This window comes from Sceloporus occidentalis, unplaced genomic scaffold (genome assembly GCF_023333645.1).
Source record: "Sceloporus occidentalis isolate IW3139 unplaced genomic scaffold, rSceOcc1.0.p SCAF_5, whole genome shotgun sequence".
NCBI classification, from domain to species: Eukaryota; Metazoa; Chordata; class Lepidosauria; order Squamata; family Phrynosomatidae; genus Sceloporus; species Sceloporus occidentalis.
Genome location: NW_028316985.1, coordinates 178,443,878 through 178,463,516, shown reverse-complemented (window position 1 = coordinate 178,463,516; position 19,639 = coordinate 178,443,878). Strand labels below are relative to the sequence as shown.

Here is a 19,639-nt window from a genome sequence, read left to right as displayed (position 1 = left end):
TGAGAGCTGGAATTTCCTTGAAAATGCAGCATTCTGATACAGTGGCAGGGTATACCCCTTGCAGGAGTATTGTACAAGTTTTTCTAAGCAAATACATTTAAAAAATAAACTGGGTGGGTGGGTGTCTTCTTGGAAGAGATATTTGTTTGTTGTGAGCAACCTATGGCAGTTGTATGAATGAGGGACCCCCCAGAGAACCCTATTATTAACAGCTCTATTCAGATCTAGAAGACTGTAGTTGTGGCTTCCTTGATTGACTCTATCCACCATTACAGGGTTAGACCAATAGGTTAAAGAGAATGTGGTCTTGAGCATTATTGGCCTGTTACAGACTGCCAAAATAAAGCTGCTTCGGGTCTCTTTGGAGGTATGCTATTTAAATGATGCATGGGTCCTAAGAGTCCAGAGGTTGTGCCAAAGCCACACTCCATTCCTAAGCACTGGAGTGCAGCTTTGGTGCAACTTCCGGATTCTTAGGATGCATGCATCATTTAAACAGCATACCTCCAAAGAGACCCGAAGCAGCTTTATTTTGGTAGTCTGTAACAGGCCATAGTCTCTTCTAGTGAGATACCATCTCGTGATATATCCAAAGATAGTCTCTGTTTAGTCATTTTGCCTTCCAGTGGTAGTTCGAGCTTGATTTGATCTTTGTCCCTTGGAAGAAATATTACCCTTTCCCTTATCCATAGGGTGGGAGTCCCTTTTCTAAGGTGAAATCTGTACCTGCATAATCTAAAACAGCCCTTGCCAATCTGGTGTCTTCCAGATGTAGTTCCATCTTACTACTAGCCAATCTGTACTGCAGTATGGCCTCAAGCTGGAAAAGGAAGATCTAAAACCAAAGTAATTGTGCTTTCATTTTCTAAAACAACTATTTTTGATCAAATGTGTGGAGATTTAATTAAAGCCTATAAATCAATGAAGACTTCATTAATTGGGGAATTGTCCTAGTACTTGTGGGGAAGTCTGGCTAGAGAAGGGACTGACTGCATGTGGCCCCAAGGCAGTTTTTGCAGGTTTAGTCCCTCCCCTCGCCCACGTTTTCTGGAACAAAAAGTTTGCTCATACAAGTAATGCTTTTTGTGCCATATAGGCAGCATAGGAGGGATTTCTCCATGTCCATTTAAGTTTTAAAGACTATAACCCCCAGAATACATCAAGCACAATAGCTATTGGCCTTGTTGGCTGGAGGATTGTGAGAGCTAAAGCCCCCAAAGCTAACTTTCCAAGCTTTGAAACAGAGAGGGAGAGAACAGAAAGATGCATGGTTTGTGTTATTTGGAAAGTAGGGTGGGAGAAAAATGCATGTTTTTTTAATGTCCTGCTGCCAGATTCCTGAAGTCTCATTCAGCTGTTTGTAAACAGAGGGCAAAAGCAAGTAATTCCTTACCCAACACATAATTAACTTCTGTGGAATACAGTGTCATGAGACATGGTGGTTTTCAGTGCCTTAAAAGAACATATTGAATTTATGGAGGATGACTCTTTCTGTGATTTACTCATGATAAACTAAAATGGAAATCCACGTTTACAAGCAAGGACACACACACAAGTTTTGTTGGAGTTTAGGAATTTATCATTATACACAGTTAGAACTCAACAAATAAATCATTATAGTGTCATGTAATTTAAAACTTTTCCACGGACCCTCAGATGTTGTGCAATTTTGTGTACAGCCCTTAAGCTTTGCAGTGTGCAGTTGCAAAGCACGGACAAGAAATTTAAATGTTCTAAAAGATACATATTTATCAACATTAGACAGCACAAAACAATATGGCCTTCTCTATAGTGTTTTAAACAGTGGCTGGAGGTATTCATTTCTTTAGCTGAAACAATTCAAAAGCACGACTAATATCTTCCATAGACAAGAATCAGAGCAGCATACTCTATCCTGTTTCAGTGTCCCCTTTTGCTGCCCAGTCTATTCTTGCCTGAGGAGTATATCACACGGGGCTTTTGGGGGATTTTTGGAGCTCAGATCTGGGGTGACTGTGGGTCCACAATGTGAATTCACATTACAATGTGAATGTGTTATCAGATGAGATTCCTTTCTATGGGTGCTCCTTCCATGGCACTTCCGCAGTGATTCCAAAGTGACCCCTCATTTTGGTAAAATTGGAAAAAAAGTGAATTCACAGAATTCGCTTTCAAACTCACTTCGATTTCACTATGAATTGGTCTGGTGTCGAAGATCACTCCCATGTCACCCCCCTTGGCCCCCTGTGTCCTGCTCCTTTGTCCACCGCCTCCTCTTTCATGCCATCTTCTCCTCTCTGCCACCCTGCAACCTATCCCATCATCCCCTGCCTTCTCCTGCATCCGAACCCTGGCTCCAGTGACCCCCTGTGACCTATCCCATCATTCCCTGTCTTCTCCTGCATCCGAACCCTGGCTCCAGTGACCCCCTGTGACCTATCCCATCATCCCCTGCCTTCTCCTGCATCCGAACCCTGGCTCCAGTGACCCCCTGTGACCTATCCCATCATTCCCTGTCTTCTCCTGCATCCGAACCCTGGCTCCAGTGACCCCCTGTGACCTATCCCATCATCCCATGCCTTCTCCTGCATCCGAACCCTGGCTCCAGTGACCCCCTGCGACCTATCCCATCATCCCTTGCCTTCTCCTGCATCCAAATCTTGGCTCCAGTGACCTCCTGCGACCTATCCCATCATCCCCTGACTGCTCCTTCAACCCAATGAAGGATGACAGCTAAGGGGAGGGGGCAGGGAAGGAGGACAGCATCCAAAGCCCCACTGAGCATGTGCAAGGGTCCCAATTCGAATAGTTGAATCCGCATGGTATGCACCGGTGTGGTAATACAATTTGCACTCACTCTGCTTTGCATCACTCCGCATTACGTGACTTACCTTGGATTCGGTTCCCCCCCAATTCGGAAGGGCAACCAGTTGTGATAAAACATTCACATTACAATGTAAATTCGCATAGCTGAACGAGGAGTCCCCTGGATCTGAGCTCCAAAAAGCCCCGTGTGATATACTCTTGAATACAAAGTTATTAACATGTTGATATGTGACAAATCTAGCAGGTACCTTGCAAGTGACACTTACGGAGGAATGAAAGAGGCATAAAACTTATTAGAGTGGCAAGCCTTAGTTCCAGGTATCTGAGATGGTTCAAAAGCAGTACAGCTCTGAATATCAATCTCATGTTAGTAAGTGGAGTTAAGATGGCCATCTCATCACCTTCGTGTAGTGCTTGTGAGCTTCTAAAGGCAGCTGGCTATCTGCTGTTAGAAACAATGGTGTTTATCACACTATGCTCTTAAAGAGGTACTATTCCAGTGTGACTCCTCTAGCTGCCTCCTGTTGCATGCTGGGATTGGCAGTTTTAAGGAGGGGTATTTAGAATTCTCAGGCAGAGAAGTTCAGCTCCTTAAAACTGCCAATCCCAGCATGCAACAGGAGGCTGCTAGAGGAGTCACACTGGAATAGTAGCTCTTTAAGAGCATAGTGTGATAAACATCCATGTGTTGGGTTAGAGGACTCTTTTGCCAATTCTATTGCAAATACAATGGACCCTTGGTATCTGCTAGGGTTTGGTTCCAGTACAAAAATCTATGGATGCTCAAGTCCCATCAAATGCAGTGACACAAAATGGCAAAATCAAGGTCTGCTTTTTGGAATGTATCATTTTTAGGGGGGAATATTTTCAAGCTGTGGATGCTTGGATCCATGGATAAGGAGGGTTGACTGTACAGTCAACACCGTGGGCTTTTAAAATGACAAAAAAAATGGATACTAGAGTAAATCAAGCTTGAATTCTCCTTAGAAGCCAAGATGCTAAACTGATGCTGTCATACTTCAGACATGTTGTTGTTATTATTATTATTATTATTATGGTTATTAAAATTTATAAAGCGCTGTAAATTTGCACAGCACTGCACATACTCTTCTCATATTATGAGAAGACATGACTCCCTAGAAGAAAACAACAACACTTGGGAAGGTGGAATGCATTAGGAAAAGATTATTGAGGTCCAAAACACACTGTGAAAATAATCCAGTTTGAGATTGCTTTAATTGCCCTGGTTCAGTGCTAGGGAATCCTAGGAATTGTAGTTTATTGTGGCACCAGAGATCTCTGGCAGAGAAAGCTCACAAAACTACAGTTCTCAGAATTCCCTAGCACTAAGCCAGGGCACTTAAAGCAGTCTCAAAATGGACTTTTTCTGCAGTGTGTTTGGGACCTGAGTGGGTTGACTCAGTCAAGGAAGCCACAGCCCTGAATCTGCAAGAACTGAGTGGGTCTGTTGGATGATAGAGTGACGGAGGACTCTCATTTGTAAGGTTGCCATAAGTTGAAGTTTACTTGACAGCAGTTAACAATGTCTAACCTAGATGTGGATGCCAAACTGAACATCCAGCAATAAAGAATATTTGCTTGTAATACAGGCATACCTCAGTTAACAAAGCTTCTGACAAAGAAGCTCCATTTTACAAAGTCTTTTTCTTCCCACCAGCTCCTCCTGTTTTCCTCCTCATCCTCTTTCTAGCTGGGATGTGTTTGGTTTTTTCAAACAGCATTGAGGTTGAAAGGATGGTGAAGAACTGGAGAAACAGATTTTCAATTGCTGGGTTGCAGCGGCATGTCTGTAGTAAACAGTGCAATAAACCTTGAGCTGGGAAAGAATGGGATATATAATATAATAATAATAATAATAATAATAATAATAATAATTTTTTATTTATATACTGCCCTGTGGCGAACCAATCCGGGCGGTTTACAACATTAAAATAACATACAGCATAAAAACAATATATATTCCCTCCCCCCCTTAAAAAGTTATTAAACTACATATCTAATTTAAAACCACAATAACTAGTTAAAATAACAATACATTAAACAAAATAATACCAACCAACAAACCACTGCAACTTCAGTTCTAAAGAAAAGAAAAGGGGGCTTTGGAGACATTACTGAGGAGGGGGGAGATCCTGAGATCGGGATATTTCAGTCTGGGAAGGCCTGCCTGAAGAGATCCATCTTGACAGCCTTTTTGAAGCTGTCCAAAGATGTTAATTGATGGATCTTGTCCGGCAGGTCATTCCAGAGCCTGGGGGTGACAGCAGAAAATGCCCTCCGGGAGGTCACCACAAGCCTCGATTTTTGAGGCTGCAACAAGTTCCTCCCAGAGGACCAGAGAGCGCAGGGAGGATTGTATGGGAAGAGGCGGTCTCTGAGATAGCTTGGACCCAAGCCATTTAGGGCTTTAAAGGTAATAACCAACACCTTGTACTATTTCTCAGCTGATCCTACTCTGGTTGTTTGTGCCTGTCTACACCAGGCAAAGTTATAGCAGCTGCCTCTAGAATCCCTTACTAAGTATGCATGAACAGCAAAACAGAGGAAAAGATGTATAAATTAACCTGTTTCACCAGCTCCCCCCAGCATGTTAAAAAAAAAGCAAAGAGCTATAGGTTTGCCCACCAAAATGGAAATCATAACAAAAACAGTGAAAGAAAGGTGCGGGGAAGAACTCTCTGGATACATTTTGGAAGAAGCTTTCAAGTGGTTTATAGAAAGCTCTAAATGTTTTATCTGCTTATGCAAAGCTTACTTGACCAGGTTGTTTCATTTCCCATGCATATACTGTTAAGTTTTGAATAAAAACTTCAGTGAAACATGTTGAATTACTCTTCTGTTTTTTTGAGGTATAGGAACTTATTCTTTCCATGTTATTGGTACCTCTGGTACCAGATTTTCTATTAAAAGAAGTCATGTGCAAGACCACTAAGCTTTCAGTATTGGCTTTGCTGACTGCAGATGGAAGTTGTGATCGCAATCAGTTTGAATATCGTTTATGCAAGGCTTCATCTTCGCTGCAGAATTAATGCAGTTTGATACTCCTTTAACTGCCATGGCTCAATGTTATGTAAATCTGTGATTTGTAATATTATGCAATAGTTAGCCTTTTCTGCCAGAGAGCTCTGGTTTCACAACAAACTACAAATCCCAGGATTCCATAGGATGGAGCCATGACAGTTAAAGTGGTATCAAACTGATTTAATTCTGCAGTATGGAAGCAGCCTGAGACATATCTGTATGTGAAAAGATGGATAGAAATGTCAGTTGCAGGGTGGATGCAGCCTTAGAAGCAGCACTTGCTCTCCCAGAATTATTTCTTAATACAAATAACTTCAATATGTTTACTAGCTCAATTCACCTAGTACCTCTGCCTCTGCTCCCAAGAGATTTGCACAGTTTTGGCACCAATTTTGGCTTTTCTGCCAAATAAAGATTAGCAACATCCTCAGGAAGGGACAAGTTTATATAATATAAGAGGATTTTCAAGTACTGTTTGTAAAGAAAAATCTCTTCATTTTTTAGGTCAATTATTAAATTTATTCTATCTAGCTGCCTTTAAAAGACTTTCTTTTCTTTTTCTTTTCTTTTTTAATGGAATTGGATTGTTCCTGAAGAGATCTCAGTCTTACTGTATGTGCTGTTGCTTTTCCTCCCACCCCTTCAAGTTATAAAACTCATAAAATGAGGAAAGTTCATTTTATAGCCCTGGAAGTCTTACTGCCATGATTCAGGCACAGTAATAGTATAAGAAGTTTTTTAGCATGCTTTCTTTTAGGGCAATCCTTTTTGTTCATTTGGAAGAAAACGGTAAGAGCCCAGTGGTTTTCCATAAGTACACATAGCAACTTTGTCACTCCTTATTTATCAGCCACTCTCTTGCTCTTATTCCCATTATATATCGGAGATATTAATCTAAAGATTTATTAATAATCATTCACCTAAAGTTTACTTTTTTACTTTTTTCAAACATAATGATAAACTGTGGTTTACCAGGATGTGAGCAAACCCATGGAAGCTTTAGGCTTACATATGCCTCTCCTCTCTGTGGATATGGCCATGAGGAGATAAGAAGCATTTGCTCCTGCTGTTAACTAACTGTGTTTTATCATTTTGTCCAGATCCAGACAAACTTTGGCAATGGCTTAACTATGGTTTATACAAACCTTTGTTTATGGAGCTTGTTTTAATACACCATGGTTAAGATTAATCTCATTTCAGAATCACAACATAATACAAAATCAGATGGAAGTGAGTGCTTCTGATTTCTTTACAGCCATATGAGAGGAGGAGGAAGAGATCATGAGCCTTATGTTTTCTGCTGTTATTATTTATTAATTATCCAGTTGATTCTCCACATTTACGGCTTTGACTTTTGCAGCTTTGATTATTCATGGATTTGATAAATATGTTATCTCTAGGCATTTCTGGGTACTCCAGCATGACTCTGTGGTCAACATTCACCATATGGCACACTGGAGGACATTGATATTCCTAGAGAGGACCATTCTTTAGGCACTGATAGGTCCTCCAGTGCAGTTCTGTAGTCAGCTTCTGCCAGATGTTGATCACAGACTTGCACTAGAGAACCTAGAGATTCCCAGGTAATCTTTCAGGTAACAAACAAAAAAGTGTTTGTTTATTTGCATTTTTTCCACTTTCACAGAGGTCCTGTGTCCCTAAACCATAGCTAATGTGAAGGGACCACTGTATTTATAGCCAATCCTTCCTCCAGTGGGCTCAAGGCAATATATATATAGTTTCCACTCTTCTCCATTTTATCCTCATGGTAGCTCTGTGGGATAGATCAAGCTATTGACCCGAGATCATATGGCTCAGTGAGACTTTGAAACTGTTTTTCCAAAGTCCATATTGTAACACGCTGATTACTATACCGTATTGGGTGGCTTCATTCACACAATAATGCCCCTTTGTTTATTCTTTCATACAGAGGAGGTGACCAGTTTTATGTTTAGTTTCTGTTTAGGGTTCAGATAGGTTTCCAGAAAACAATGGAAGGATATAAAGGCTTTCATGGCCGGCATCCATAGTATTTTGTGGGGGTTTTGGGCTATATGGCCATGTTCTAGAAGAGTTTCTTCCTGACATTTTGCCAGCATTTATGGCTGGCATCTTCTCTAAAAACTATAACTATAGCAGAAAACTATAACTGAAGGATAATTTCCCCGTTTTGAAGAGCATACACACATATCCACATACAACTAAGGGACTCAAAGGCATATTGTCATTATGAAAATGATAAAGTTCACCTTTATGATGACTCTTAACCTCTTTTCTTGGAAACAGTTCTTTTTGCCTGTGTCACATGTGTTATTTCCTGTTCACAGCCTCAATAGAAAGGAAAGGAAGCAGTAACTTCACTGTGTGTGATTTCTGTTTAAGGCTATCTCTTGCACACTGAAATGCAAATGAGTGAACCCTTATCTTTTTTTTCCCCTGTCAGTACTGCTAATTTTCAAAAAGAAGGTTTGGCGGCAGTGAGGAGGAGGGACAGGAAATCAGGAAATGAAAATATGACTTTGGAAGGGTTTCAAATTCACGTTCACATCTTCATTCACTGCAGATTTTAATAACCAAAATCCCATCTCCTTGAAAGGCAATCTTGACAAAGTTTACCATGAGCAAAACCAATTGTTTATAGTTTTTTGTGGGTTTTTCGGGCTATGTGGCATGTTCCAGAAAAATTTCTTCCTGACGTTTCGCCAGCATCTGTGGCTGGCATCTTCGGAAGCAACAGCAACAAATATGTTAATAAAGATGATGATGAGGCTGGCAATCGAATTCTGCCATAGAGGGCCACAGAGAGGAAGATAGTTTTCATTCATGGTTACGTTCCCTATATAGCTCTGTTGAAAGCAAAGAACTATAATTCTTCCTTGACAAGCACCAGAGCACAAGATTATAATATGACAGCCCTCTGTGCCAAACCATATGTTGGGCACTTTTCCATTCTAACTCAGCAGGAGTAGAAGTTGCTTTCAGATACAATTGACGGTAGTGAGGGATTGATGTCAATACATACCCAGGGCTAAGATGTGCATTTATACTGCCTCTTATAGCCCTGTTCACACCTTACTTATCCAGTTTCAACCAACATGTGGGACAGGTCTGAAGAGGAGAATGCCTCTTGAAGAGGAGGAGGAGGCTGGAAAATCAAGGGTTTACCCATATGGAAACTCACCCTGCAGACAGAAATTTCTCATTTTTATGATTACAGTTTCCCAAGAAAGCCAATAGTAGAGAGAAGCAGGGCTAGATGTTGCCCTCATCTCATGTTGACTGAGAGTAGGTAAGTAATGCCTTGAATAAGTCAGGAATGTAATGGAAACCCCAACAGCTTGTTCTCTGTGGCAAAGTGGCCCTTTGCAGCTACCAAGGCTCTCTTAGGCTCATGGCTGGAAAAGAAAAAGAAAGGGAGTACCTGAGTTGTTGCACCCATGTACTGGACACTGAATCTAGTCTTCTAACTAAGAACTTCCTGAAGATAAGAGATGCTCAGTGGTAGAATAGACCACCTTGAAAGGTATGCAAAGCGATCTTGTAGCACTTTTGAGACTAACTGTGAAAAAGAAGTTGTAGCATAAGCTTTTGTAGACTTGGGGACATCTACACTGTAGAAATTAATGCAGTTTGACACCACTTTAACTGTCATAGCTCCACCCATGAGAATCCTGGGATGTGTACAGGATTTAAAATTATTTCATTATTATGCATTATTTGTATCATGTGGATGCATCCTTAGAATACTTCCTCAGATGAATGGAGTGAACTGATCACTCCATCTGTGGAAGTAGACCAGTTTTACAAAAGCTTACACTACAATCACTTTCACACAGTTAGTCTCAAAGGTGCTACAAGATCCCCTTGCCTATTGATATTCCAGACTAACATGGCTATGCCTCTGAATTCTACCACCTTTGAAGGTGGTGGACTTCATTGGAGGTTTTTAGAAACTGTGCAGCCACTTGTCAAAGATTCATTAGCAGTAGATTTCTGCACTGGCAAAGGTTGGATTAGATCAGCCTTGGGATCTTTCCGTTGGGAGCTACAGTTGTGTGATTAGATTTAACATACCATGAAAAAGAGGCATTATAGTCTAATTTTCTCCCTTCAGTGATTAAAATTGATTGAAGCAGACCACCTGTTGGGGGCCTTTTACATGCACTATACATGTTTGGATCAGTGAAACATCTCCAAGCAGTGATAGATACTTCCTTTTTGGATTTTGCAGCAGCATAAAAGAAATAACCTGATCAGTGCTGCAATCTGCTTATTCAAATACCACAGATGTCCTGGAGTTCATGCATGGTTTTTTTAAAAGCAGAACAGATTATAGCTTTCTTATTGCTATCTTTGAATCTTCTTCTCCCTTTTCCTCTAGCTATCACACTGTTTCACATTCTTCTTGCATTTCCATTTATTATTACTCTTTAACCTCTTCTATTACAAGGATTTTCAGAGGTGTTATCCCAGTAGTAGTAGGATCAGATTAGATCCCTATTTGTTGGTGTAAAACAGCTGGTATAAAATGGCTGAGAGATTTAACTACAAATAAGAGGTTCAGATAGCTCTGAATTGTTTTACTATATCATTAATTCACTAGTTTGTCTTAAGAAAGCCTTAAACTCAGTGTTCCTGACACCTAATTTGACAGTAAAAACACTGACCTACCTTATAGGGTTGTTGTAAGGATTGCAATAAGGTGTGTGCGTGTGAGTGAGAGAGAGAGAGAGAGAAGAAGAAGAAGAAGAAGAGGAGGAGGAGGAAGAAGAAGAAGAAGAAGATGATGATGATGATGATGATGATGATAAATACAGTGGGCCCTCCACATTCATTTGGGTTAGGGCAGAAGTAGGCAACCCTTTTGAGCCGGGGGCTGGGTTGCTGCCCCTCAGACAACTGGGGGGGGCCGAAGCCAAAAAATAATTAATTAATTAATTTTTTTTTTAAATTAAATAAATAAATAAACCGGGACAAATGTAGGACAAAATTTTCAAATGGAGGGCCCTTTTTAAATAAAAATGGAGGACACAGGAAAAAATTTGCTGATTTTTTAAAAAATGTTAAGATAAATGCATGTTTCTGAGGCTTCTATAGACAATTGCCCCACCATGCCCCTCACGCGAGATGCCAAAGGCCCCGGCGGCAATCGGCGGCAGGACCAGGCTGAGGCCGGTCCCAAGGCCTTGCTGGGCCGCATCCGGCCCGTGGGCCGCAGGTTGCCTACCCCTGGGTTAGGGGCACAGGACCCGCAAGTGGAAAAAATGCAAATTTAAAAAATCACTTTTTTTTTACCTGAGAAACTATATCCAGTTTTTTTCAGACTTAGGCCAAATTCCCATGTCTCTCCTATTTGCCCTTGGATAACGTTCTCCTATCCCATCATGAGCTAGCTACTAATGCAGCATGATGACAACACTCTCTTTACATTGCAGGTGAACATTATACCCATAATAGCCAAAGCTGATACCATTGCGAAAAACGAGCTGCATAAATTCAAGAGCAAAATCATGAGTGAGCTGGTCAGCAATGGCGTGCAGATCTATCAGTTCCCAACGGATGAAGAGACAGTGGCAGAAATCAATGCTACTATGAGTGTAAGTCTTATTTACCTTAGGTTTCCACTCTCTAAAGAGAGAGGCTGTACTATGTTGCTTTGTTAACAGAATACACCTTAATGCATATAAAGTCAATGTTTCTGAAATTCTGCTTCAGAAACCAATAGTGTCCTCAGTCTGACTATAGCAGGAACAAACCACAGCATCAGTGGTATCTTGAAGACATAATACTGCCAGAGTTACAGCATTTCAAGCACTGAGAGTGAGAGAAAGGGAGCTTATTGCACCAAGTCATTTGTAGCAAAAGCAGTGGCCATATAATCCAATCCAGGTTCATCACAAGGCAGCATTCGGTCCAGTGCAGCTGGTTCAAAAGGAAAATCTGAAAGAGTAGTCCAGTTCTAGGCAATCTATCAAGATACAAGGCAAAAATCTCCCACACACGATGGATGGTTGTTAATCATACTGGACCAAGGCAGGTGTTTGGATATTTCTGGCCCACTCGTGCTCCCTATTAGCAGTCTGATTCCTGCTTAATTCCTTAAATTCCTGTTGGGAAGTTGGTCCCAGAACTGGCTGCAGACTCACCTCCAAGGGCTTCTGGAGTGGCTGCAGTCCTGGCATGTTCCCTGGGCTCTCAGATGCCGCTTCAGACTCAGAGGATATGCCTAGATATTGAAGGCAGGGCATGATGCTCCCAATGAACCCATACAGATGATCATTTTACCACACATTACCATATGCCTGCACATTTGATGTGTGGTTTGAAAAACACCTCCTCCTTTCCAATTGGAGTGAGAAAACTGGGAGTGTTTGACCATCTGGTGCAGGTTTGTTCATTGGCAGGCATTAGAACTGCCATTTTTGCCACTGCATTGAAAAAAAGGGAAATATGTTTCTGTCCTGGCTCATCAGCCATGTTGCCTGTGAGAGAGAGAATAGCTCAGATGTTTGAAAAGATGACTAACTTGAATTAGGTGGCCTTGAATTAGGTTCTAAGTTAGTCATTATCATAGTGTGGACAAAAAGATGAACCAGTGTTGGTGCTCTCAAGGATTTGGCAGGGGACATATTATTGTCAGTAGTGTTTGCCACAGAAATGTCATAACCGCAGCTGTCTCCTGGCCTGTAACTGACAGTCTCTCTCCACCCAACTGCCCAGTTATTGGCGCAGCTCCCAGAACTCAGCATGGCCTCCAGTATTACCCCAAAATGTGAACCAGCCCTTCAGAACTGCACACAGTATGATAAAAACACCACCTGGATGGCTCCCGGGAGACAGAAACACAGACCTAGCTTCCTCTTGGCTCTGGCTCTGTTTCTGAATATATAATATCCTGGATGGGGAAGAATCCCAAGTGCATCTTTTATGGCTAAGTAGGCTGGGCTAGGCATTTCTTTTTTAGGCAGAGGCTCAACTACTGTTTACTGGTAAATTCCAAAAGCTCCAAAGTGGTTTTGAGGTTTTGGCTTGAAGTATAGGATATACAAGAGGAAATGGAGTGTTCTTTTTTTACCAGGCCTCTGCATGCATGTATCTGTGTGAAAGAGTTGTACAGTTAAAACCTGAGCAAGGACTTGAAAATGCTCAGTAACATTGAGTCAGATCCTGACCATTGAAGTATGTCTTCCACCCTGCTCAGTGCAAATTTAGAGGCAAAAATTGGCAAACAGAAGCTATGGCCATCAGTTGTGACATGGAGGACAATGATGGCTACTTGAAATTATCTTCTTGAAGTGGCCCTAAAGCAAATAAAACAGCTGATTTGCGACATACAGATCTCAGTGTTTGTATCTGAAATAAACTTGTTCAGACCAGAGTTTGGAAATGTTCTTTTTTTTTCCTTTTTTTTTTTTTTTTACTATAACCCGCAAACATCACTAGCCAACATGGACAGCGTCTGTGCAGTGACTGTAGCTCTCACATCCCAAATTTCCATACTCTGCTTCAGTCATTACATTAAGCCACAGTTTGAAGTGCACTAGTTCATCAGCCAAACTATGCTTCAGAATGGACAAACTGTGATTCAAAACTGCAGGTCTGCTTTCTTTTCCCAGTACTTGGGTTTTTTTTTTCTGAAGTGCAGCTACGCCTTTAACTATAGCTTGTTTATAATGTCCAACTTTGCTCCAAACCACAGAGTAGATTATCATTTAAAAGAGTGAGAATTAAGGCATTCACTCTTTTCAATTGCTGTGTGTCCAGGTGCTGCACATGCATGTGCATACATGTTGCTCCCTTCCCAGTAAATACTGTTGTTGTACTTGTTCAAATAAATATTGATATTTTTGGAAGGCATGCGTACAAATCTTTCCTCTAGAAGTTGCATTGGCTGACTGGCTGGCTAATGTAGGATTGGAGGCCTTGGAATGCAAACAGATTGCCTGCCTATTTTTATTATGTCCCCTTTTCCTTCCTCTTTTAGTGAAAGCTAATAAAATTGGGTGGGGAAATGGTAGAGCCTTGACTTCCTTCCATTCATGCCTGCCCTACTCCCTCGAAAATGTCAGTGCTTATTCTTCCTGCAGACCTGCAGTATTTAAAATTCACAAGCATGTGCCCACATAGGACAATGAAGAAGCAAATGGTGAGCCCTGAGCTCTCTGACTCATGATGTGCTTCAGTGACCACTCCTTTCCCTGAGTAATTTCTGACTCCATCAGTCAATTCATTTCTGACAGACTTATGCAACCTTCCAAGAAATAATATTCTTCCAACTACTTTATATGTGTTCTTATGGCACATTGAGATATTCTCCTCCTTTTATTTGTGGGGAATATCAGGGGGTTGTGGGAACTGACTGCAGAAAGAGTGTTTTGCAACAATATTTCTAGTATAGGCATTTGTTTCTAGGGGAGATTTGGGATTGAATTGTATGTGCTGTGGAGTAAAAAGAAAAGTTCAAAGGCTATAAAAAACCAGAAGGTGCAAAAATTATTTTCTGCCATAGATGCTACATGTAAGTGAGCCCCCTGGATAGTTTTTTAAGCAGACTGTGCCACAATTCTTGGGGAGCATGAAAGAAAGTATGGCATGTAGAATTGTGAAAAATCTCTGCTTTCACTTTAAAAAGTAGGTAGGGGGTGCATTGAAAGAGTGAGAGCCATGACTGTAGAATTGCCAGAAGGAAGAAGAAAAGCCAAGTGAAGCTTTCAGTGGGTAGGAATATGCCTTCAGTATTCTGTACTGCTTCTTATCCCTCCCCATGTCAAGCATGTGGGCTACCACGGATAGTGTGTTACAATGAACTGTCTGCAAATATGATTGCATAATGAAAATGTTATGATTATAATATATTCCTGGGAAAGGATGTTGTTTTGATCTGAAGCCTATCTTGTCATTGATTTCCCTCATTCAAAGACTTAAGCAGTATTCCAAAGACACTTGAATAATTTTACATCAGCAAAAGGCAGCATAGTTGTCATTAAACAGTACTCTTTCGCCTTGCCTCCCCTTTTAAAGAGAAAAATGTCTGGCAAAACAACAGAGAACACCCGCAATCTTTCTTTGTCTCTTGCATTGTAGGTCCATCTCCCATTTGCTGTTGTTGGCAGTACTGAAGAAGTGAAGATCGGCAATAAGATGGCCAAAGCCAGGCAATATCCATGGGGTGTTGTTCAGGGTATGTCAGTGGTAGGGATGGAGTTGGGTATGGGATGAACATATCTGCTTGTTTAATGTTTTAACCAGCATGGAGAATGTGTTCGGTGTAGTCAAATGGAAGTGATGTCTACATGCTGTAAAACCACTTTATTTAAGGCAATGATAGAGGGGGGAAACAAAACAAAACAAGAAGCATTAAGATTGATGGCTGGGATCCAGAGAGCCAGACACACTCAAGAGCTTTCATGCACCATCGAGGCACTCTTTCTCCCTTAATCAGCAGGTGTATCACAAACTGCTTTCAAAGCTCCATCTGCTTTGTCAAAATTGGTTGCCTATGTTGTTTTTATCACTTCTGTTCCTCTGGAGTGGCAAGTAGTAGTGGCTTCCTTCTTTATACCCTAGCCTATAATTTTGGCATAGCTCTCCATGTGTGCTCCAGTGGATGTAAGGAAGCTTACAAATCATACATTTCAGTGAAAGGAAATACCTCTATGTGCAAAGATATGCTCCAGAAGTGTCCGTCTCTGAAGGAAATGAAAACAGCTAAAATTTTGGAGCCCACTAGATCTCTTCCTGTAGAAGAAACTGTTGTACTTGATACCTGACTAGATCTCAGGTTGTCTGGAGGATTCTTAGAACTATAGAAATAAACAAGGAAACAAACAAATAAATTGTTTGGGGCAGATTGCTGTATTCATGTCAACACTTTATCCTCACAATATTCCTGCAAATTAGGTTGCATTAGAAGAAAGTGGCTGTCCCAAGAGCATCCAGTGAGCTCTATGGCTGAGCAAGAGTTTTGAATCCAGATATTTCAGGCCATGTCTAACACTGAGTGCTGTGTCACCATGACCCTTATGTATTGACTACTACAGCCTCCAGACATAGATACAGCTCCCAGATGTAGGCTTATGGGGTCACAAGAGTAGACAAGTAACTGAAGTTCTACTTCACAGCTATTTTAGTGTCCTTAAGCAATCCGTCTGCCTGCGTTTCCCATCTGTAAAGCATTACGGACTCAGTGTTTTAGCAACCACAGCACTGTGAATTACAAATTGAGTGGAGATCTATTGTTGAGGGATGGAGGCTGAATAAATGAGTCCCCTTTCTCTATAAAACTTGGGTGGACACCACAAGGTCTGCAGGCTGCATGCAGCCTCCAAGCCTGCTTTTGCAGGCCTTTTGTTTCTGTTTGTTGCTTCTACTGATGCCAACAGAACAATGCTGCTGAAAATTAGAGGTGGCAGCTGCATCTTCTTGGCCTTCCTAAAGGAAGGAGAAACTTTGCCCTGCAAGTCCTGTAGGTTTTTAACTTTTATATGCTACTTATTTTTGACTATGTTTATTTTGACTTGTAAGCTGCCTTCAGTCCTAAACTAAGAAAAAGGAGAGATATAAATAAATATGAAGGTAATGATGGTGATGTTTCTGGCAGGTGCTGGAGTTGCTGCAGAATTTCATTGACATCATAGGCCATGAAACTTCAGTAGTGTACTATCCTTTACAGTACTATAAAAGAGGAATACTGGCCTACCTTATAGCATTTATGTAATAATTCCTCAAACAGTGGGTGTGCATTGCTTAGGAAAATCCCTTGGAGTGATGGTAACATTATGGCAACTAATTAAGATTCATATTTTATTTTCAGACATGATAAGGGGTGGAGGAGGAAGGGAGGAACTGAATAGATTTCCATCACATCTTTGATTTAAATTGTTGAAGATACATCACCCTTCCCTTATGTATCATGGCCCCCAATTATTTTCTAGTTGAAAATGAAAACCACTGTGACTTTGTAAAGTTGCGTGAGATGCTGATAAGAGTGAACATGGAGGATCTAAGGGAGCAAACTCACAGTCGACATTATGAGCTCTATCGACGCTGCAAGCTTGAAGAGATGGGATTCAAAGACACGGACCCAGACAGCAAACCATTCAGGTACAGAAAGGATAATTTGAAAAACCCATAAAGTTCAGTATATACCTGTCTGTCTTGTAAAGTGTCATAATGGCTGAGGGACTGTGTCCCAGTTAATCCTCTGCTGTCCCACTTTTCCCAGCTGCTTTTAAAATGTCCCAGTTTCTCTCTCCTCCTCCCATTTCACCCCTTGCCTTGGCCATACTTCAGTTGCTAAAAACTGAGTTTGTAATACAAAAGTAGTTTGCACTGAGTTTACTCAGCAATGAGGAGAGGAGGGGCCAGAATCTTGCCCTTCCCGGTAGGCTCAGGTGAAAGCAAACTGTTGTAGCCTCTTCTGGCTTTCCTCATTAATAGCTTTTGCTATCTTGACCACACTATGATGTTGCTTGGCCACATGTGCCCCACTTTTCATCTATAAAATGTTAGAGAGTATGCATGTTGCTGTAACCTACAGTTTATGTTGCTGTAACCTACAGTTTTCAAGGTGATTGTGAGGATTACATTTAGATAAATGACATATAATTTGCTGCACAATTGAAAGCATTATATAGAGCTTAAGACCGCACATATTGGTGTGCATGCTTCATAGTGAAACAAAATGAAGCTCTGATCCAGGGATGCTCTTTATGAAGCCAAAGAAGAGTATTGGTTAACATTCATTTACTCCTTAGTGCTGCCAAGCCTGGGCAAATCTTTGTGCAATTCCTGATTGTGTCAGGAAACAATAGAACTTGCTGTCTTGGATGGAATTTTGCATTCATAGAAATGTGGCTTCTCTTTTTAAATCAATGCCTGTTTCTCTGTCTTACTAGGACACACTTTTTCTTGGTGTTTGGGTAATTGGTCATAATAGTCCAGGTTCCAGACTCACTCCACCATAATAAATGAGCAGATGGAACTGCCCATCAATGGTGATGTTATTTGAACATCAACACACAAAATCAGCACTTCCACTATGAGTAAAATAACAATAACAGTCTTTGTACAGTTGTTATTAGACACAGATAGTATCCATGTGAGAGTAAAACTCAGTTGATAAATGGAAACCATTCCTAGCCTCTTGTAGTGCCTGAGACCTTGCGAAGTACTGTCCATATGTTTTCAAATTTATCTACTCAACTTTAAGGGAAAGGCAGCTGAGATATGTAAGATTATGAACTCTGCAGCAAAGGTCAAATTCTGTGCCTGCTTAGCAATTCCGGAGATGTAAGGAATGCATACAGCCCTGAATATTTTATTAGTTGTATATATGTGTCTGTGTGACAGCACTGCAAAAGATTGTACAAAAGTTACTAGGTCACAATGTGGTTTGCTTTTTTGCTAACCTGCCAACATACACATTCCTTAGATAGTCCATTGGTGACATATTGGTGGCCTGGAAGAGAGAGAAATAACCCTTAATTTACAAACGCTTCTCTGGCTAGTTAGCTATGGATGATTCTTATTCTCCAGCAGGCAGGAGTGTGAGAAGCAGTTTATAAGTCTTCCTTAATTGTATGAAATGCTTTGATATATCCACCTCATCACTACCAGAGGGCCCTTTCACCAAAATATGCTAAAACAACAACAAAGAATCTGTGGAATTACACAAGCGGAGAATCAAGTATTCATATAAAATTGTTGGGTCCCATCTTGTTAAATTGTTCTGGAGCTGCTTTCCGGAACATGATGGCTTCTTGGACTGATCTATTGCAACTACGCTTGGGTTGTTTTATCAGTTTTGTGCACTAAAAAGTGACAGATGCTATTGGGTTCTCATTTTCCACCTACTTTCTCTTGTTTTTTTCCTCCCATCCATGTGGCTGAAGCAGGTTATCTTCACTGTCTGCCAAGCCTGGTCTGGAGCCAAGCGCTAGTTCCGTATAGCTGTGGCTGAATCAGCCCATGTCTAATCTGTTCCTTAGGAACATCATAGTTTTAAAAATATCTCCCTTAATGAGGGTTGCTACATTCTTTAATTGGAGAAAGGGCCATCCACATTGTTTTCTGAGAAAGCAAATGGATTGTTGCTATAAATGAACACTTACACTTGGCGTGTCTGTTTCCATTCTGGAAATTAGGCCAACAGTGACCAATCTTGACAGACAATGTGGATACTTAGAGACCTGTGTCATGGATCAGCAAGGATTGCTTTGAAGTAACGGGACCTTTGAAATGACAGATGAAAAACAAATCAATATCATCCAGAGATCTTTTCTCATTGCCAGTAGTAGCAAATAAAGAAGATTTACATATCTTTTCTCTCATTTTAACACATGGGGTCAATCACAGAATCACTGATTTGGAAGAGATCCAAAGGCCCATCCAGTGCAATCCCTGCCATGCAAGAAGACACAATTAAAGCACTTCCGAGAGATGGACATACAGCCTCTGTTTTAAAACCTCCAAAGAAGGACATTTACCACACTCCGAGGCAGCTGTTGAACAGCTCTTATTATCAGGATGTTCTTTTTAGGGAGAATCTCTTTTCCTGTAGTTTGAATCTATTGCTCTGTATCCTAATCTCTGGAGCATCAGAAAACAAGCTTGCTCCATTCTCAATGTGACATCCTTTCATATATTTAAACATAGCTATCATGTCATCGCTTAAGCTTCTCTTCCCCAGGCTAAACATACCCAGCTCGCTAAGCCACTCCTCATAGGGCATGCTTTCTACATCTGCATGTTAAATGCAGAAATGCAAAATCTCATTAGATTTTTCCTGGAG

General features: G+C 40.9%; 1 protein-coding gene across 7 annotated transcripts in view; it reads left to right on the top strand.

Moving 5' to 3' along the window:
* SEPTIN11 (septin 11) overlaps positions 1-19,639 on the top strand; it is a 158,300-nt gene that overhangs the window by 61,011 nt on the left and 77,650 nt on the right. For all 7 annotated transcript variants that reach the window (XM_089526283.1, XM_089526284.1, XM_089526286.1 and 4 more), the window contains exons 5-7: positions 11,283-11,444; positions 14,932-15,028; positions 16,782-16,950. In XM_089526283.1, the coding sequence (XP_089382409.1) occupies positions 11,283-11,444; positions 14,932-15,028; positions 16,782-16,950 (428 nt within the window). The remainder of the gene's footprint in view (positions 1-11,282; positions 11,445-14,931; positions 15,029-16,781; positions 16,951-19,639) is intronic.